Source organism: Miscanthus floridulus, chromosome 8 (assembly GCF_019320115.1).
Source record: "Miscanthus floridulus cultivar M001 chromosome 8, ASM1932011v1, whole genome shotgun sequence".
In the NCBI taxonomy this organism is placed as follows: Eukaryota; Viridiplantae; Streptophyta; class Magnoliopsida; order Poales; family Poaceae; genus Miscanthus; species Miscanthus floridulus.
The window spans coordinates 9,768,760-9,789,629 of NC_089587.1; the positions used below are offsets into that span (position 1 = coordinate 9,768,760).

Sequence of the window (20,870 nt, forward strand, 5' to 3'; positions counted from 1 at the left end):
ATTAGTAAGACTGTCTGCTACAAGAAACCTATATAGGTACCTAAATTCAAAATAGGTAGCAAGAGATCTAAAATCAGTCTCCAACGTAGTACCTATGCGGGAGATCTATTTTAGGTTGTCTGAAAGGCACAACCCAAATATGAGCATCCTCTCTCCTGAAAACCCATTTACAGAAAGGATTTGTTTTTTGGTCTTGTTATTGGTGAAGATGACGAATATATATTGAACCTTCTGCCTGGAGCGCTATCTAAAGGACGAATATGTCTTATATTTTGGATGTTATTATTGGAGATAGCCTAAGGGTGAATAAAAAATGCCACCTGACACTAGGTGTACTACGCTCTGTACACCTGGTTGGAGGTCACTAGGAGATGCTAATCTAGGCCTGGTTTAGTTCGGCGGAATTGGCGCGGCTAAAATCACTGTAGACTACTGTAGCGCGTTGTAGCATTTCGTTTGTATTCGGTAATAATTGTCCGATCGTTGACTAACTAGGCTCAAAATGTTCGTCTCACAAAGTACAACCAAACTGTGCAATTAATTTTTGATTTCGTCAACATTTAGTACTCCATGTATGTACCGCAAATTTGATGTGATGAAGAATCTTCTTTTTACGTAGTGTCGAAGTTGGAAATTTGGAATGAACTAAACACACCCCTGGACTAGCAATGCTAGTTTTAAGGATGCAGGCCATAAGGTTCTATAACGAGGAAAAATTATTCGGATGGCATGTCAGTGTCTACTTTTTTTCCAAATAGCATGATAGGATTATCATTTAAATAACTAATTTCATGTATATTAGTACATGCAATATTAGTGTACTTTGGTTTTTTTTACTGTAAGGCCTACTTTCCACACCAATGAACTAATGATGATCTTCGGCCTGTTCGTTTGGCTGTGGCTTATCATAAACGATCGTAAATTTTCAGCCGGAACAGTATTTTTCTCTCACACAAACCAACCAGCAGTACTTCTTCACGAACCAGCAACGATACGAACCAGCCAACCAAACAGGCTGCTTATAGATATTACAATATTGAATTGTATGTTCTACCCAACCTAACTCAATTACTAAGAGCATCTCCAGTAATACAACCCAAATCACACTGCCTACGTGTTTATTTGATAGCCACCCATTTTCATACAAATTTCGCTTCCAACTCCAGCGTAAAACAGACTACCCAAACTAATCCTAGCAGAGAATGACACGCGGGTCCCATACGTCGTCCTCTTGTTCTTCTTCTCGCCATGGATGGAGCTGGAGGTGGCTGGAGATGTGACAGGGCAGGCCGCCCACGCCGTCGGGGCAGGCCACGGCGCCACTGGGGAGGGCCACGCTGTGCTGCAGCCGCCAGGAGACGGAGGAGAGCCGCTCCGCGGAGATCCGGTCGGGAATTGTCGGGAGGAGGAGGGGCGTCCGCCGGGGAGGTCCGCCGCATCCTCGCCGCTGCGGCGGAGGGTAGCCGCTGCCTGCGCTGGGAGCCGTGGCGGAGGCGAGCCACACCAGCACTAGGAGCCGCGACAGGGAAGGGGCGTCCGCCAGAGGTCGCACCGGGGGAGGGCCGTTCGCCGGAGGTCGCGCCGGGGGGAGGGGCGTCCCAGGCGGCCTTGGGCGGGGCGGCGAGGTCGTGGAAGGCCGCCGTCGGGGTGTTCTCGCGAGCGGCGTCGGACAGGCAGCGGCGTCAGTCACAGCTGCAGGGGTAGAAAAGAGAGCGAGAAAATTTTGGGTAGCCACCTTGGCCCAACAGGAATGGGTAGTGGAGAGGGGAATTTGCGGGGGTCTAGTAGGTAGTCTGCTGGAGTGAATTTTTTATCATCCACTACCCAAACTGGAGATAGGTAGTAGGATAGGTAGTGTTCTGGACATCTCCTTGTGTCTTTTGATAAATATCGGTAAGGGATTTTCAAGCGAGCAATCCAATTGTTTAAGTTAATGTTTTCTGGTAGGAGTCACTTCATTTGATTTAGTTGCCTAGTTCTCAGGTTCTGTGAAACAAATAGTTCAGACTTGAGAACTGAGGCAGCACCATATATTAGTTGATGCTATGGGATCAAAGGTATGTAACTCTTAGGGTCACCTTATTTAAGATAAAAAAATTGCAGGAGTGTTTTAGTTTATCTTTAGAGGGGGTGGGGTGCGGATCCATAACTCAAGAAGGATGGAGCCCTGAAAGGCTTGAAAATATATAGTAAGAATAAAACTCTTGGATGTGTATACTTGCTACATTGTGTATTTCCTTTTTAATATTGCTTTTTTTTTGTTATAAACTTATAATTGGGCTACCTGTTGGCGCTTTCTCTGGTATTAACTTGACAAATACTTTGGAAAACAGGGCTGCGTCCGGGTATGAAGCTCCAAAGGCTTTGCAGAACTTTTCATTGGAAACAGGGTTTCAAGTTTCTGGTGACGTCATTCTCCTAGCTTTACTTGTTCTATATTGCATTTAATTTATATTCTTACAATCTTACTGTTTGCCTTTTTTTTCCCAGGGGAATCTAGATCTATTTCTTTGTGGAGACTTAACTACTATGAGTGGGCAATGCAAATTTTTGAGCAACACTCCATGAGCGAGGGGGCGTGCCAATTTGCTCTTGCTGCTCTTGAACTAGTTGAAATCATTGACGGGTTAGATAATGGAATTGAAGCTGAGGGCCTTCCAGAGACCGCAGCAATGATTAAAGGACGATTATGGGCTAATGTATTCAAATACAGCTTGGATCTGAAACACTTTCGAGATGCATATTGCGCGATCGTCTCAAACCCGGATGATGATAGCAAATACATTTGTTTGAGGCGTTTCATCATAGTTCTTTGTGATCTTGGGGAGACAAAGGTTTGTCATATTAAGTTGCTTATTTGCATTATTCTTTACATCTTTTTTCCCCCGATTTGTCCATGGGCATCTTTAGTGTTTTGAGGTGGACCATAGTGCCTAGGCAGCAATAAGTTGATTGGCAGGCACGTGATTTTGTAAGTATTATAGCTAGTGATCATGACACATGTTTACAGCCATACATAGGTACCATAAGACTTCTATCTTGGTCGTTGACATGATCTACCACATTTTATTTTATTCTACTTTTTTGGTATTCTTACATTGGGGAAAAGGGGGTTCATGCAGTGTGGGATGTTGTCCAACGGGTTTCTGCTAAATTTTGTTAGAGAAAATCTACAAGTGTGCAATGTGTTAGCTATTTGATTATTTTCTTTTCGATTGTATAAGCAAGGTATGTTAACAGATCAAACTGGCTCCTCTAACTACTATTATTACCAAAAAATCATTACTTGGATGCTTTTGTTGTGTTTGAGCCTTTTTTTTTCTTGTCTTCCTTTTATTGTATGAAAGGCATGTTGGCCAGTCTAGCAGCCTTTCCCCTAAACATTGTTAGTTAAAATCGTTTTCTGTATGCAGGACATATTGACCAATCTAGCAGGCTTTCCTCTAAACATCATTAATTAGAAGTCATATAAATCAAATTTTGTCTGTGTTTGTGTTATCCAGTTGTTTTCCTCATCATTTTATGCAAGGGATACTCACTATTAGATTGGAGCTTAAATTTGCCTCTTATTCACGGAAATAGGTTCTTTGCAATGGAGAGATTCCATTCACTAACTTGGTAGAGAAAGTGGAGCAAGAGCTCTTCTGGAAGGTTCGCCATTTTCAGCATAGTCCAATCTTTGTGTCTTCCTTTCTTCCATGCCGATCTTATTTTTGTTTTTGCAGGCTGAACGCTCGGATCTGTCGTCTAGACCAAATCTCTATAAGGTTCTTTATTCATTTGAAGCACATAGGAACAAATGGAGGAAAGCAGCTGCATACATGTACAGGTACTATATTAGATTGAATAGAGAAGGTAATGCAGGTGGCAGCCACCAACTTCCTCACGTGTTGCAAGAGAGGTTGCACGCTTATCTGCTGCTATCAACGCATTGTAGCTTGTTGATCCCTCATTTGCATGGCTCAACTCTATTTGTGAAGCTGATGATCAAATTTCTCCAAGTAAAAGACCTCGGAATCTTTTGATGGAGAACTGTATGTTTTGTCAGACTTTCAATTGCTGTTTGATTTGTCTCATTGCACAGCAACATGCTTGGTTTAACTTTTGTTCTCTATTCCAGCGGCTTTTGGCACAGATTCTGAGCTTTCTAGATTGCAATTTTGTGTTGACATTGAAATCCTTGAAAAAGAATACATATTAACAGAAGCACAGTATATGCTCAGCACTCTGAAATCAATATTTGATTTTTCAGGTATCTCCAAAACTAATCATAGGACTTTATTGCTTGAATTTATGGAGATCAATATCTTAATTAACAATCTTTAATATTAAACACTGAAATCCGTTTTTGTGTGACTGCAGAAAGCCAATCAATTGAGTCCCTGATGGATATTCTTATAAATGAGAAATTGTATGACTTGGCCTTCACAATTGTGCTCAAATTTTGGAAGGAGTCAGGAATGAAAAAGTACTTTGCATTTACTTGTTTCTTTTCCTTTTTTTGCCTGTAGCGCTGTCTTAATGGATTGCTGTTTGTCATGTTCTCTTCTGTGTCTATGATTCAATCTGACTATCTATTGTTTCAATTGTTCTGTTGTAGGCAATTGGAGTGTGTCTTTTCAGTCATTGCTCAGCAATGCTGCCCGAACAGAGCAGACAACAAATCAAGGTATGTTGACTGGCCCCTCTAATTGCACATATGGGCAGATTATTGTGCTGACAAATAATAGTGTTAACTAATGACGTGAGATGTAACCTAATTACAGGAGAAGTTTGACTGACAGTCAACAAGTGCCACTCCTGCCTTCTTCTGAGAATGATGCATGGGAGATCAACAATAAGAGTATTCCTGTGACCCAACAACTGCAGGGGAGCAACCACTGGGAAACCCTTGAACTATATTTGGTATGTCTTTATTTGAATGGTCTTCTTTTATTACTTTTCTCTAAGTTGGGGATCTCTATCCCCGGAGTACTGTGTTGAACTATATTCCCTCCTTTTCTTTTTGTAAGGCTTGATTTGACCTGGTGCTGTCTCCAAAGTCACACTTCGACCGTTAATATCTCATATATTATAATGTTCATAACTATGGATTTGATGTCATATGGAAGTGTTTTCAAATATGAATCCAATAATACCAAATCTGTGTGGTATCATTTGCAAATTCTTAGATTAAGTGTCCGTAAAAAATTAACAAGTTCAAATCTTGGGTTGCGCTAAGGAGTTGTTTTGTTGGCATTTGGCTGGGGCCAGAGGCGTATCCTTCCTCTTTGCTCTTGGCCCTCCCATGGGTGAGATCCTTTTTAGTTTTCCCGTGTGTGGGTGTTTGTATTTGGGCTTTTGCTCCTTTCTTCTTAATATAATGATACACAGCTCTTCTCTGTGTTCGAGAAAAAAAATCTTGGGTTGCGTGTGCCCCTTGCAAAAAGAAAAGGAGCGAGTACTTTGTTACTGTTGACCTCATGGGTCAGTCAGTCAGTAGCAGCATATACATATGAAAATTTACTATTCTTTTATGGTGCTGCATCTATAGGAACCAGTGCTAACCTTTTAGGTCCTTCCTAAGGGTGAGATCCTTTTTAGTTTTCTGTTCTTGGGGTGTGTTGGTGTTTGTATTTGGGCTTTTGCCCCTCCTTTCCTCTTAATATAATGATACACAGCTCACCTCCGTGTTCAAGAAAAAAAAACCCGGGTTGCGTGTCCCCTTGCAAAAAGAAAAGGAGCGAGTACTTTGCTACTGTTGACCTCGTGGGACAGTCAGTGAGCAGTGGCATATACATATGAAAATTGACTATTCTTTTATTGTACTGCTTCTATAGGAACCAGTGCTAACCTTTTGGGTCCTTCCAACTATCTGTAGTGTTTTGCAATCAACAAATTTTTTCCATCTTTATCTGATTAGTGGTCTAGCTCGCTCTCGCCCATTCCTCGACGCCGGCCAACAGGACGGCGTCCCAGCCTCGTTGCCCATTCCTCCCACTTCCCACGATTACTTCCTGCGCAACCTTAGCAACTCCAACAGGTGGGGTTGGGGTGGGGCGGGGGGGGGGGGGGGGGGGATTTCATATATATATATTAGTCAAGGTACAACTTGGAGTACAAGTTGCATGTTGTACATGTGCTAGACTTTAGTTATGCCTTTTCTGCGCCTTATGGCCTGTTTGGATTTTAGAGTTTTGAGACAAATACCATGGTTTCTAAAAACACCATAGTATCAAAACTTTGAGGCCCTGTTTGGATACAAAGTTTTTCTAGAGTTTTAGATTAATACCATGGTTTTTTAAAATACCTAGGTATCTAAAAGAAAGAAGGTGTTTGGATGTAATTAATTTGGAGTTTTAGAAACTACGGTATTGATAAAACCATAGTTTTTTTGGAGTCTAAAAAACTCAGTCCCAACCCTCTTTATTTTTGACAGAGCTTGGCATGCGCGACGCGCGTCCACCCTCCGCGGCGTTTGGACATTGCTTTCTATTCTATATATAGATATTCAGATAGAGTTGTGATAGTTTGCATGCGAGGTTTTGTACGTAGAGATACATGCTATTTTTTAGCAGCAAAGACAACCAACTAGTCTCAAAAGCAACGTATTGTTGTGTAGCCAAACACGTCATGGCTTTTTTTAAACAGAGAAACACTGGTTTCTAAATATTATGGTATTACAAGCCTACGTTTTTTAAAACTGTGGTTTCGCAATGCTACAGTTTTAGGAAACAACAAAACCCAAACGGAGCCTGAAGTGCTTGGATACCACAAACTATGACGTTTTCTAAACTGTAGTTTCTTAGATACCATGGTATTTTTGGACTTTTTAAACATCCACTTTTTTTAAAACAGAGCTATGTCTGGCGTGCTCTCCATGCTCTTGCTGCAGAAGTGAGGTGCTTGACAAGCTAATTACACAGCTATCAACTCAAGCCGAGTCTTTAGGAAAAAAGATCAAACAGCTACATGACTTTTATTAAAAAAAATAAAGAATAGAGCAAACAAAAAAAAATACATGTTTAATCTCCCATACATAAAGTATTATAACTTCTACAGTTCTACACATCTCAATGTTGTATGTAGTGTTACATGTAAAAGCTAAGTACAATAGAAATGTAAGCATATATATATGTGGGTTCTGGTTTATTAATTATATGGTACATTCTACTTAGCTTGATAAATATACGATTAAAACGCGAAGCACTGCGCTACATACTGCAATAGCCAAACAAATTGTGGTTCCTAAAAAACTGTAGAAAACCATGGTTTTGACAAACTGTGTTTTCACACAAAACTGTAGTTGTAGGATACTTTAATATCCAAACAAGCACTTAATGTACTGTGTGTTTGATATTTTCTGTGTTCCCAACAACGAAACAGTATCTGTATTTTGCGTTGTCAATACTTTTATTCCTGTTTTTGCAGGATAAATACAAAGATCTGCATCCTAGGTTGCCAGTCATTGTTGCTGAGACGCTTCTTTATACTGATCCCGAGATTGAGCTACCACTTTGGTTGGTTCAGATGTTCAAGGTGGGTTTATGATAAATAGTGTCTGTGGCTAATTATATATTTTTGTATAATAGTGCTGATCGACCTCTGGTTTGGCTGCTACCCTTTGCTTTTTTTGAGACTAACAATGCAGGGAACAAGATCTCGTGGGGCATGTCTGGGAAAGAGGCAGATCCTGCCGCCTTATTCAGACTATACATAAACTACGGACGCCATGCAGAAGCCACCAACTTGCTGGTGGAGTATTTAGAGCCGTTCGCATCATCGGTAATGGATCGACAGACTGAAATATCCAAATGCAAGATCTTTACAATCTTAACATATAAATCCCTGGGAACCATTTGCAGAGGCCAGCGGACCTTCTCCACCGCAAGAAGATGTCCGCCGCTTGGTTCCCGTACACGGCAGTGGAGAGGCTGTGGTGCCAACTGGGTGACATGCAACGCGCCGGCCACAGCGTGGATCAGTGCGACCGGCTCAAGAAGCTGCTGCATGGAGCCCTGATGAGCCACCTGCAGCAGGTTGGTAGTGCCATATATGAATGCAAACTCCACTATGTTGCACGTGTCGGTGCTGATTGCGTTCTTCTTGTTCTACGTTTGCAGGTCGTGGTCGACTCGGGGGACGTGCTGTCGTCAGTTGGAGATGGGCAGGGGATGGAGGGCCTGAGCAACTGAAGTCCTGAAGATCGTGTTGGTGTTGGTATGTGTACATGTTGTAGAGAACGATGTGCCACCACTGAATCCTGTACGTAATTGTTTGTATGGTTAGCCTGTGTCTCATATAGAATTATTAGAAGAAAAACAAAGATGCATAGATGGCTCTATTGTAACGTGAACATGGAATCATCGCTGATAACGGGTTCACCTCCCACATGTAGAAGTAGAAGATGGATTGACGCCTCCATTACAGCACTGGTATTGTGTCGATTCTGGGTGTCTGTAGCTTGTGAATTGTGATGGTTGTTTTGGAAATATGACAAACGAAGCAATAGGGTGTCGCCAATTGGAGCCGCCTCGATTTTGTTGTACTGGCGACATGAGAACTTGAGAAGAAAAAGAAAGCAGGAATATTATTGCTAAATAAAGGCTCCAATTGGCGTCAAGGCACAACATTAATTGCCCGGCTCCTCCTTCCAATCGACGGCATATCAAGCGCGGGCTTCCATGCAGTAGTTGCATGAAGTCCGGAACCTTTGTTTCCTGAGCTTCTGTTTGGAGTAGCAGCAATCTGATTGTTACTTGATCTTGTCTCAGAGACGAGCTGATGATGATGCAGTACGTATAACGCAACTGCGGTAGAATCGAACCTGCCGTCCGCCGTCCTTCGTCAGCATGCATGTACATGGAAGCTCCAGAGTGCGAAAAGGTCATGTGGGCGGGCTTCCGTTAACAAGAACCACGGTGCACGTAGACACGCATGGACCATGGAATAGAGTGCCGAGCTGCACGTACAAGGGAGAAGCTAGGAACGGCGCGAGCAACGTACGTGTCGCGCCGCAGCCGCAGGTTACTTGGGCGTAGACTGGTGAGAGGTCGGAAAACCACGCGGCCGCCGGGGCCGAGCTAGGGCGGATTACGGATATGCACGGGCAGGGAGGAACCATCCCCGAGCTCGACACGGTGCAGCAGCTAGCCCCGAATGGATATATATGTACCATAGTCCATAGGCCTTAGGCGTTGAAGAGTTGCAATCGAAAAAGGATATTATCCAAAAGCATTTAGTAAAATTTGACCAGTGGATCTGGCCGGATATACAAGAAACCAGCAAGGTCTATCAACTACTATATGTATGGCCAATATTGAACGAGAGGGCAGTCACCCAATGACCAACAACATATACCAATAATTTGTTCATCGACAACGACGCCTCTTGTAGTCTCCTTTAAATAATCGCCTCGCCCTCGTAGAACCTCCACTCCACAGCTAGCTAGCACTTCTCGCTCCTAGCTGACTACACGTCGGCGCGCGGCGGTGGCTGCCTGCATATGTACCGTTAGAGTCGTATTACTACTATTATTAATATATTTATTATGTTGCCAATCCTGATCTCTTGATGATGCCAGGGTGGTCGTATATCTACACGTCTCTGGCTAGCAGCAGCAGCATGTGGAGGCTGAAGGTGGGGCAGGGCGACGACAGCCCGTGGCTGCGGTCGACGAACGGCTTCGTTGGGCGGGCGGTGTGGGAGTTCGACCCCGACCACGGCACGCCGGAGGAGCGCGCCGACGTGGAGAGGGTCCGCCGCGAGTTCTCCGACCATCGCTTCCAGAGGAGGGAGTCCGCCGACCTCCTCATGCGCATGCAGGTCTCTCTCTCTCTCTCTCTCTCTCTCTCTCTCTCTCTCTCTCGACACACACACGGAGTGAGCGAGAGATTTATTTTGGTGAACCGTTTTCAAACAGCTTCACTGCTGAAACTTTTTAAAACATGCTCTCACAAAAGATTGCTGTGAGTTGAAGCTAAAAATATCTTCTTCCAGCTTCAACTGGTTCAGTGAGGCCCTACATGGGATTTGTGAGAGGATGTTTTAAGAAGTTTTACATATACAACATCTCTGTCAAACGGTTCACCAAAATAACTTTTAGTTCATCGATATAGCTGATAGTAGAGATGAAGTAAAAAAAGTTGTTTTTTTTTTGAATTACACAATAACGTATACTCATGCCTATGAACATGAGCACGCAACCCTTCTTCTATGAGCATTTTCGAAGACTGGGCTGACAAAGTCATTACAGACGCCTCGTTGTCGACTGAATGGTGACCAGTACTCTTTTTTTTTATCGGGAGGCTCTCTAGCCTCCGGTGCGCGGAAAACGTACATTACCATCGAACGTGCACGTGTGCGTGTACCCTACTTTTTCTGAAAAAAAAATATCTCAAAAATAGGTGAAAATAGGTGCAACACCAGGAAACCCTGGTGTCCCACTGAACTGTGCTACCACTGGACCATAGGCCTCGTAACCACTGGGCTACAGTTTTTTTTATAGCAGAAACCGTTACGCTACGTGTCCTTTTGCAAAGAAAAAAAAATGGTAAACGTTGGCCCATTCGTTTTCGTGGATTATCAAGAGCCGGATGGTGCCGATGGGCCCTGTGGAACACGTTACTGGATTCATGGGCCTACGGAATAGCTAAAACGGAGCTGGGCTTCAGCCGACGTGAGGATGCATCACCGGCGGGAGAGGCCGAGGCGAAGGTCTGGGGCGCAAGCCTCACTGGCGAGGGCGTCCGCGGCGGCGGGAGCTTCCGAGGTTTTCATCATCCCTGGCGGATGACGAGAGTGTGACTGTGTGTGCGTGGCCAGGAAGTTGAAGCACCAGGTTTTCATCCCTAACATTTGCGGGGTTTTTTTTGGTTTATTTCGTCTTAAGGACCAACTCGTTCCTCATCGATGTTCCTCACCAATTATCTGATCTGCTGATACTCATTTTTTTAAAAAATAAATTTGTTCTTAGATTACGTCAAACGTTTAATCAAAATCGATCCTTTCGTTGCAGTGCGCAAAACAGAACAGATACCAACGTCATCTGCCACGCATCAAGATTGAGGAGGATGACCAAGTCACTGAAGAAATTGTATTGAACTCCTTGAGGCGGGCCATGGATCAGTTCTCTTCACTGCAAGCGAGTGATGGGCACTGGCCTGGTGATTTCAGCGGGGTCATGTTCATCATGCCTTGTTTGGTGCGCATTATATCTGGACAAAACGCCATTACCTCTTTTTCTTCTTTCTTTTCCTTGCTTAGGCCCCGTTCAGTTGCCAAAAAATTTTGCATAGTAACTGTCACATCAAATCTTGCGGCACATGCATGGAGTACTAAATGTAGACGAAAAAAAAAACTAATTACACAGTTGGTCGAGAAATCGCGAGACGAAACTTTTGAACCTAATTAGTCCATAATTAGACACTAATTACCAAATACAAACGAAATGCTACAGTGAGCCAAAATCCAAAATTTTTTGGATCTAAACGCACCCTTAGTTCTGCACTGATATGGATATATAAAACATACTTTCACGTTCATATGCAGATATTTGCCCTGTATGTCACTGGATCACTGAATGTTGTCATATCACCAGAACATCGGCATGAGATATGCCGCTACATCTACAACCATCAGGCATGACATAATTCTCTTGGATTATCTCTCGTTAAGGCCTTGTTGGGGACAAGGTCAATTTGCACCAAATTGTTTGCTTTTTTATGTATAATAAGGCATTAGTTTTAATTTACTCATAAATAAATAATAAATAATTTGTAGAACGACGATGGTGGATGGAGTACGGTTGTCCGGTGCTCTAGCAGCATGTTTGGCACATGCTTAAACTACATCACCCTGAGGCTTCTCGGCGAGGAGCCATACGGCAACAACGGTGCATTGGCTAAAGGGCGTGCTTGGATTCTATCCCATGGTGGTGCAACATTCATTCCCCAGTGGGGAAAGATATGGCTTTCGGTACTCTTTGCGATCCATACATGTGTACAACACGGTTCTCATCCATAACATCTGATTCTCTATAGCAGTGTCATTGACACTACCTCTTCTTTTGTATCAATTGATTGAAGGTACTTGGAGTGTTCGATTGGTCAGGAAATAATCCAATTTTCCCTGAACTATGGATCGCTCCTCAGTTTCTTCCATTTCATCCAAGTATATATTCCTTCTATGAAATTGTGTCATTATTACAACTTCCGGCACGTTATATATTGGATGCGCGTGGATCTGTTGAAATAAGTTTGCTATATCTGCCAACCATGTCCTTTTCAGGGAAATTCTGGTGCCTAACCCGTATGGTATATCTGCCAATGGCTTATCTTTATGGCAAGAAATTCATCGGACCGATTACACCAACTGTACTGGCATTAAGAGAGGAGATCTATGACACTCCCTATGGCAAGATTGACTGGAGCAATGCTCGTAATAAATGTGCAAAGGTGGTTGCCACATCCCTTGTGGCTCTACAGTTCATTATCCTCAAAACTTTCTTTGTCGGCCTAATTACTTAACGTGTAAAATAAGTACAAATTATTTGGGCTCCACGAACCACCTCGATTATACCTGAGTATTATGAATATGGGCAGGATACTATTAGGATCTTTGGTTATGGAATCAATTTGTGGTCTTTATTGGATTGTCCTAGCTCAGCCAACTCCATGTCAATAGTCAGCATACTATTAGGTGGTTATCTGGATTAGGCCTAGGGTTGTAACTTGTCTGTATTTTTGGATAGTTGTCCAGTGTAAGTGTAACTAGACTCATTCCAGGAGAGAGGTGCGGTGGTCTGCAATAGACAACTACTTTAGTGTGTGCAGGCCTAACTTCCAAACACCGATATGGATATCCTCCCTCCCTCTGCAATTGTTGTAGCTAAACAATAGAGCCACCTACCGGTTTATTTCTGTTTATATTTGTCGAACCATCAGGCTGTAAGAAAACCTTGGATTTCTCTTCTCGCAATAATGGACTAATTACTAAGAGGATCTCTTTTCTTAAGTCTATTTTTAACTTTTTTTTAAAAAAATTCTTTTTGGCATTTCAGGAGGACCTCATCTGTCCACGTACACTGTTGCAGAATGTTGTTTGGACTTCACTTTACAGGTGTGTAGAACCAGTGTTGAGCAGTTGGCCTGTCAACAAGCTGAGGGAGAGAGCTCTGGGAAGCCTCATGGAGCATATCCATTATGAAGATGAGAACTCACAATACCTATGCGTATGTACTGTGAACAAGGTAAATATCCGCAAAAGTTGATGTCTCATTACTGGCACTTTAGTTGGCCAGACTTCTGTTCTGTTCTTGTATTCTTATTATGAATTCTTGTGCTTTATGATTTAGTATATGCACTGTCTAATGGTTCTTGTTAATTATCATGTGGATCATGAACTTCTGATTGGTGCATGTTAATATTGGTTACTTTGTTATTTATAGGCTCTAAACATGATCTGCTGCTGGGTAGAAGATCCAAATTCAGATGCATTCAAGCTTCACCTTGCAAGGATAGCAGATTTCTTGTGGCTTTCAGAGGATGGCATGAAGGCACAGGTATGTAATCATTTAATATTGCAATAGAAGTGTCTTGGTACGATTGCAAGTATGTTGGACATATTGATGAATACGCATCAAGTAAATTTTCTCATAGGATGTAACCATAATTTGTAAGCATGGCTGTGTGTTACCATTGTAGGTATATGATGGCTGCCAGAGCTGGGAGACATCATTCACAATTCAAGCATTTTGCGCTACAGATCTTGTCAACGAGTATGGTCCAACTATGCAGAGAGCCTATGAGTTCATAAAAAATTCACAGGTTTGTTTTGTTTATCTTCAAGTCATGGCAACTTATAATTTACCATCACGGGCAATGATGAAACACAACATGCATGTGTACATGAAGGTTCTGAGGAACCATCCTGGTGACCAAAGTTACTGGCATCGGCATAGATCGAAGGGTTCATGGACACTTTCATCTGCAGACAATGGATGGGCTATACCTGACACTACAGGAGAAGCACTTAAGGTTATTCCATCTTTGTTTAGTTTTTCTTTTGCCTCAATGTATATGAGTAAAAGTACTTTTTTTCCTCGAACTAGAAGGAGAGTTGTCCGCCATTATATTAAGAAGAAACGAAACTAAGGTCACTAAGTACCATATTAATTAATGTAGAGTGTCTGCTTGATATGTTGTTCATTCCCATGCCTTTTCATTTCCTCTATTCTAAAGCAATTTCACGTGATTGTTTCCAGGCTCTACTGTTGCTGTCAAAGATCTCAAACAAAAACAACCTTGTTGGGGATCCGATAGAAAGAGAAAGGCTGCATGGTGCTATTGATTGCCTTCTATCTTTTGTGGTATGAATTCTCTAAACTTCAGTCATCTGATGTGATGTCATCATTTGTTTCGTACCCTAGAAAATTGCAACACAAAACTTGCCATAAACAGTGCTACTATATGCCATGGAAATAAAAAATGTTGCACTTTGTGCTGGCTGATACAAAATAAATCTATTACACCATGCTTATGGGGATGATATGATGAAATATAGTGTGTATGTGAATAATTGTCTTAAGGAACCAAGTTTCTACATGTGGCTATGAATCGGAAACCTTCTTATACAATTTGCACAAGTTTTTCTCAGCTTTCAAATTTCAATCTATAGACCTTGAAATTTTAGCTATAACAATACCATGCTTGCTTTGCCTCGATCCTTTTTAAAATATGTTTGTGTCGGCATTGTTTTAAGCCGTGGAGATCATTTCAAAATGGCTAATCATTCTATGTTGTAGAACAAAGATGGTTCCATTTCTACATATGAGTGCAAAAGAACTTCTTCTTGGATAGAGGTATGTTTCTAGAAGCTGGAGCTCTTATATGCTCTTGTTACTTCCCATTAGGAAGATGCAATTCCTATTAAGTAATCTTAAATTTTAATTTCAGTACATCTTACTGTTTATACACTCCACTGTATTGACACTTTTTTCTGTTAATTAACTAGATTCTAAGTCCTTGTGAGAGTTTCCGAAACATAGGTGTTGATTATCGTAAGTGATGCATGCAAATGGCATATTGTTTAGCAGAAGATCCTTCTTACAAAATTTCATTTCAGATAATGAAATAAATTCATGTTGCATTATGAATTGGCAGCTACCCAGAATGCACTTCCTCAGTGCTCCAAGCTCTGATACTGTTCCAAGAATTATATCCTGGTTGCCGCACAAAAGAGATAGAAACATCTATCAGAAATGCAGCAACATTTATTGAGAGCAGACAACAAGAAGACGGTTCATGGTTTTTCCTAAAGCACCATTAACCCAGAGAATTTCTACGCCAGCAGATGATAACACAAATAGTTGTTTTGCAGGTTAGGTACTTGGGGTGTATGTTTCACCTATGCAGCCTTCTTTTCAATTAAAGGTTTAGTTGCATTTGGAAGATCGTACGAGAACAGCTCTTCCATACGGAAAGCATGCCACTTCATATTGTCAAAGCAGCTCAGTACTGGTGGATGGGGAGAAAGCCATATCTCTAGTGAAACTCAGGTATTTTGTTTCCTTCTTCTCTAGATCATTTTAGTCCAACTTTGCCTACTAGTGATAATTGATGAGGGCACACAATTTTTTTTGTTGAATCCTTGTTGAACATACTAGTAATAAATTGACACACATTATACTTATGGTGAATCTAGCTATTTAGCATGGCTTTAAATCATCAGATATTATTGATTCTATGCTCATTTAATTTCCTCTCACTATGAGTTGCTCCATTAATACAACCACAACAACACAAAGCCTTTAGTCTCAAGTCCTTAGCAGGTCATGACGGGCACAATATTTAATGCAATGTGAAAAAAAAAATATTTCTTTAGTATCTAAAGTATTTGCATTCATCTTTGAACTTATCTCCCCCTTTAATCCTAAATAGGTTTATGTAAATATCGAAGGTGACCATGCTCACGCTGTGAATACTGCTTGGGCAATGCTCACTTTAATTTATGCTGGACAGGTACAGTTCATTTATTCTTTTATTTTACATATTGACAAGAACGTACAATTTATCAATCTATTGACATCTCGCTTTTCTAATACAAGATTGACCGAGATCCAACACCATTGCATCGTGCTGCAAAAGAATTGATCAATATGCAGTTGGAGACAGGAGAGTTTCCACAGCAAGTAAGTTCCATTCTATTTTTTATGATAGTAATACATTGTATTGACAAATGAACTTGTTATGTTTCTCTTAACTTGTCTTGAAAATTGTTGGAACATATTGTTGATGAACACAAAAAAAAAAACTATCATATGGCTTGGCATATTAGTATTGAAATAATGAGGCACCCTTTTTTGTCACATTTGGATATGTGAATGAACAATATACTGGGTGACTAGAATATGTAACCGCATGATGTAATTCTTAATACATTCCCCAAATAAGGTTGTGTTTGGTAGAGATCCATATTCTCTTAGAAACATTTTGGATTCAAGTCTCTTTTTAGAAACTTTTCTTCTAGTGAATCAGAATTGCTTTATCAAATCGTTTTGCTAGTTGGCCAGATCTGATTCTTGAAGAGTCGCAAAAATCATTGGTTTACATGAAAAAATAATAAAAATATATGTAAGTTGTACAAAAACGGTAATTTTTTATGGGCGAGAAACAAATCAAGAGCAAGCAATTTTAATTGGTTGCATAAGGCACCCGCTTTTGAAAATGCGCCATAACATGACACTCAAGGCATTATTATGTCTAAACTCAAGTTCATGAATCTAACATGCTTTATTTGGTGCACGGTGGACATTTGAGAGAACCTATTTAGATATTTAGGGGATGCATAATTGCACGCCATATTTTGGCATTGCTTATGTGGTGTTTGATTATCAAAGGTCAAGGTGGTTTTGTTGACTGCACTTGCATTTCTATGATAGGAGCACGTCGGATGCTTCAACTGCTCTCTTTTCTTCAATTACCCCAACTACCGCAACGCGTTCCCCATCTGGGCTCTGGGTGAGTATCGTCGTGGATTTCGTGCAATGAAGAGAAACAAGTCCATATGAACATAAACAATATCGTATAGCATGGTGAAAAAAAAAGGTTGCATCTGTGAGAAGCAAAAAAGAGATTTACTTTCATGTAGATGTGTATCACATGTATGCAGTGTTGGATGTTGTGAGGATGTAAATCTAGCATGATGTATACTGTAATAATACCTATATACAATAACCAGAGTTTGCCTTTTCTTTTATCCGTACAAATTGTATGCTTTGTCAGTAAGTTTCCTCATCATCTTTTCCCATGGATTCCTAGGAAAACAGGTTCAATACAGGTAATTAAAACCTGCTCATTGCACATTAGTGAATATTCTTGGCAGGTACTTCATCAGGCACTTCTCAAAGCAATTTACTGATGTCCTGGATGCTGAGGACGCCGTTGTCATCGACGTCTTCATATCCAGATGCAAAACCAAGACCTTGCTTCATAAGCTTGGGTGTGAGCGATTGTACACAGTTAAGGAGCTCCTTGGCGCTGTAACCAAGCACGTTGGGGGAGAAGAAGTGGTGGGCGCCAACCTTGATCGAGGCAAGGCTATAGTCGCCACCATTGACGGCGAGGGCTCTTCTTTGTGCCGTGATCGACAGAGGGGCAAGGAGCAGCGTGGCCTCGACTTCATTGGGCCCGAACTCCCCGGCAAGCAACACACCAAGCCCCCGCGGGGCACTTTGAGAAGCACCTAAGTTCGCTTTTTGTGACGTCTATACACCATCGAGCGGTCCCCTCATACCTCAAGTGGTCGGAGTCCGCCATCATGTTCAGATCACCCCGATCATGTGCCACAACTAGGCCGGTGGTAGTCACTCATCGTCGACCCTGTTGTCATGGGAAAGGGCATGTCGAAGGTGCTCATGGATAGAGGGAGCAAAGTCAACATCCTCTACATCGACACCCTTGATGCTGTGGGCATTCCACGCTCATGTATTAGCCCCCATGTGGGGCCCTTCCATGGGGTCATGTTGGGCAAGCATGCAGTTCCTCTCGAGAAAATTGACCTGGTGGCGAACTTCCCAGGGGCGTACCATGCCATCTTAGGGCTCTTTTGGAAGCAAGGGGAGCAAAACCCAGGGATGGAAAACCCTCCACTAAGAACTAGAATGATAATTAGAATAATATCCCCATAGATTAGACACCCAGGAAAAGTTTGGGATGCAGGAGGGATTAGAGTTTCCAAATTAGGTCGTAGGATAGCCGTGCTACGTGAAATTCATTACACCTACGTCAAACTGAAGATGTCGGACCCAAATGACATCATCATGGTAAGACGGGGGCATTGGAGAGCCACCACGCTATCATATCATTGGGGTGAACAACAAGGGCCTAGCCGTGCAACTGCTGTCAGAGCACGTGAGCGAGGCTGCAAAGGCGACGGCCTCGCCATCCAGCTTTCCAGTATGTGAGCAAGAATGGCTTGGCGTCGTCGGCCTCCTACCCTTCCCTTAAAGGGAATGGACGATGGTACATGCCAGGCCAGCGCCACGCCGCGCACGGACCTAATCATGAGAGGGGCGGTTAGCTTCGGTCAGGCCCGTCGTCGTCTCCATCGCCATCGGAGACCACAACACAACAAAGATTTCACAGACTACGAAGGTGGCGTGTACGTACCGGGACAAGTGCAGCGGAACTATTGAGAACGATCACGAGCTGTTACACGTCGGTTACGACTACAACTACTACATTCTCAAGAATTCCTCTATAGCTACACAAAAGAAGATATATTCTCTTTAGAAACCCAGAATTTGAATAGGAGCGTAGCTAGACGAAAGAAGGTATATTTTCTTTAGAAACCCAAATTTGAATGGGAGCACATGCCCCCGCTCCTTATGTACTAGGTTCTCTGGACACGTTCGATGCATATTTTTTATTACGAACAAGATTTGGTGACGGGGGATCGGATAGTGTCCAAAACGAGAGCATGCATCTCCCTTTCGTTCCCAGTTACTCCCTCAATTGTGTGTGTGTGTCTATATATATATATATATATATATATATATATATATATATATATATATATATATATATATATATATATATATATATAGGGAGAGGCTATTCGGTAGCCGGCTACAGAATAAGTTATTCTGTAGCCACCTCCATTTACCATAATTTTATATACTAATTTACGATAATGTCAATATATATTTACTATAGTTGGGTTACTATAACATACGGGGATATTTACCATAACGTTATAGTAAACCACTTAGTAAGGAGTTACTATAATCTCATAAATTAACATAGTAATTATCGTAACTCAAAGTGGCTATAGAATAAGTTATTTTGTAGCCAGCTACAGAGTAGTAGTTCTCTCTCTCTCTCTCTCTCTCTCTATATATATATATATATATATATATATATATATATATATATATATATATATATATATATGACAACTTTTTATATAGTCCAGCTCGCATACATTAGAAATTCAAAATTGATGGCCACTTTCCTTTGCTTACACATCACCAGTGCATCGGGCCAAGTTGCATGTCAATCCTCATTCGCGCGTGTTCGCTAGTTGATTTTTGGGCTGGTTTGGACTGGTCGATGCTGACTTGTTATGAGAGAAAAACACTGTTGACTGGTTGAATAAGCCTGGCTGAAACCAACAAGCGAACAGGACGATTAGCCGTACGCAGCAGTCAAAATTGTTAGGTTTAATCCCATGGTTGCAAAAGAAAATCAGAAGGGTCACATGGTGGCGGGGGAGCCAGTTAACGTCTCAGAGGTCACATGGGTTGTGTGTGACATGGAGCGTTGGACTCGGGGTCTGGAGAACGTCTTCCGGAGATCACACAGGGTTGTGATTTGAAGAGTTGGGACCGATGTGTGACGGAGTGGGGGGAGGCGATTGTTATGTTTAGCCTCACATCGGTAATTGGTGGTGGAGAAGCACCACATACAAGGCGCTGGCTCATGGGAGCAGTTCTCACCTATCACGATAGTCTTTTGGGTTGAGTTAGGCTCAAGACCTTAGTATGTTGTGGGCTCAGGTCGACTTAGGCCCGAGGGGCGCTGGCTCATGGGTATAGCGAACTGGACCGGATTCCACAATAATTTTAAATAAGGATATACATATCCTATGATAACTCGATAAGATTACCTCAGAAGAAAAGAACAAACAATAGAGTACGTTGACATCCATAGATATAAATATCCATGCAGCCCGAAGCACGACGGTACGGCACGAAGCCCACTTTTTTAGCCCGACACGAGCACGGCCCGGCCCGGTACAGCAGACCGGGCCTGGGCCGTACCACAGGCCTATTGTCGGGGACCAATACTAGGGTACCCGAAGAGGAGGAGCTAATGACCATCAACGTTGATTCATCCGCGCGATCAAGAGCGCGACTACACCGCTTGTCGGGTCCCGTCTCGTTCGGCCACGCTTGTCGGGTCCCGTCTTGTCCGGCCACCGAGACCATGGGCCCTGCCTCGTCTGACCCTCGAGGGTTGGCTTCGCCTCGGTGGGCGTTGCGGCCGCAGGTCCCGTCTCGCCCGACCCCCAAGGGTTGGCTCTGCCTCGCCCGACGTCCAAGGGCTGGCTCTGCCTCGCCAGACGTCTGAGGGGTGGTTCCGCCTTGCCCGATGTCTGAGGGCTGGTTCTGCCTCCCCCGACGTCTAAGGGCTGGCTCCACCTCACTCGACGTCTGAGGGCTAGCTCCGCCTTGCTCGACCCTCGAGGGATGGCTCTGCCTCGCCCGACATCTGAGGGCTAGCTCCGCTTCGCCCGACCCCCAAGGGATGGCTCCATCTCGCCCGACGTCTGAGGACTGGCTCCGCCTTGTCCGATGTCTGAGGACCGGCTCCGCCTCGCCCGACGTCTAC

At 42.7% G+C, this 20,870-nt stretch overlaps 2 protein-coding genes across 11 annotated transcripts; both read left to right on the forward strand.

The window, feature by feature from the left end:
- The first annotated feature begins 1,091 nt into the window (after nt 1-1,091).
- On the forward strand, nt 1,092-8,411 carry LOC136475669 (nuclear pore complex protein NUP160-like). 6 transcript variants are annotated; one of them, XM_066473251.1, is made up of 15 exons: nt 1,092-1,893; nt 2,104-2,189; nt 2,334-2,404; nt 2,491-2,834; nt 3,583-3,651; nt 3,726-3,829; nt 3,938-4,034; nt 4,121-4,252; nt 4,363-4,468; nt 4,601-4,669; nt 4,767-4,905; nt 7,411-7,518; nt 7,618-7,764; nt 7,845-8,018; nt 8,103-8,411. In XM_066473251.1, the coding sequence occupies exons 6-15, from the start codon at nt 3,800-3,802 to the stop codon at nt 8,172-8,174; spliced, it is 1,074 nt and encodes a 357-aa protein (XP_066329348.1). In that variant the 5' UTR covers nt 1,092-1,893; nt 2,104-2,189; nt 2,334-2,404; nt 2,491-2,834; nt 3,583-3,651; nt 3,726-3,799; the 3' UTR covers nt 8,175-8,411. The 6 variants fall into 6 exon arrangements, with proteins under 6 accessions (XP_066329348.1, XP_066329346.1, XP_066329349.1 ...); XM_066473249.1 differs by having other exon boundaries at nt 1,092-2,189; XM_066473252.1 differs by lacking the exon at nt 2,104-2,189.
- A 943-nt stretch (nt 8,412-9,354) lies between these two features.
- LOC136475673 (achilleol B synthase-like) lies at nt 9,355-17,229 on the forward strand. Of its 5 annotated transcripts, XM_066473260.1 has the most exons (18): nt 9,434-9,804; nt 10,997-11,182; nt 11,530-11,619; nt 11,761-11,955; nt 12,066-12,150; nt 12,268-12,434; nt 13,040-13,228; nt 13,427-13,540; nt 13,683-13,805; nt 13,893-14,015; nt 14,243-14,347; nt 14,783-14,839; nt 14,992-15,041; nt 15,141-15,284; nt 15,358-15,535; nt 15,918-15,998; nt 16,085-16,168; nt 16,919-17,229. In XM_066473260.1, exons 1-18 carry the CDS (start codon nt 9,553-9,555, stop codon nt 17,045-17,047), a joined length of 2,352 nt encoding a protein of 783 aa, XP_066329357.1. In that variant the 5' UTR covers nt 9,434-9,552; the 3' UTR covers nt 17,048-17,229. The 5 variants fall into 5 exon arrangements, 4 of the variants coding, with proteins under 4 accessions (XP_066329355.1, XP_066329356.1, XP_066329357.1 ...); XM_066473258.1 differs by lacking the exons at nt 15,918-15,998; nt 16,085-16,168; nt 16,919-17,229 and having other exon boundaries at nt 9,355-9,491; nt 9,563-9,804; nt 14,992-15,037; nt 15,141-15,495; XM_066473259.1 differs by lacking the exons at nt 15,918-15,998; nt 16,085-16,168; nt 16,919-17,229 and having other exon boundaries at nt 9,419-9,486; nt 9,563-9,804; nt 14,992-15,037; nt 15,141-15,495.
- The last annotated feature ends 3,641 nt before the right edge of the window (nt 17,230-20,870 follow it).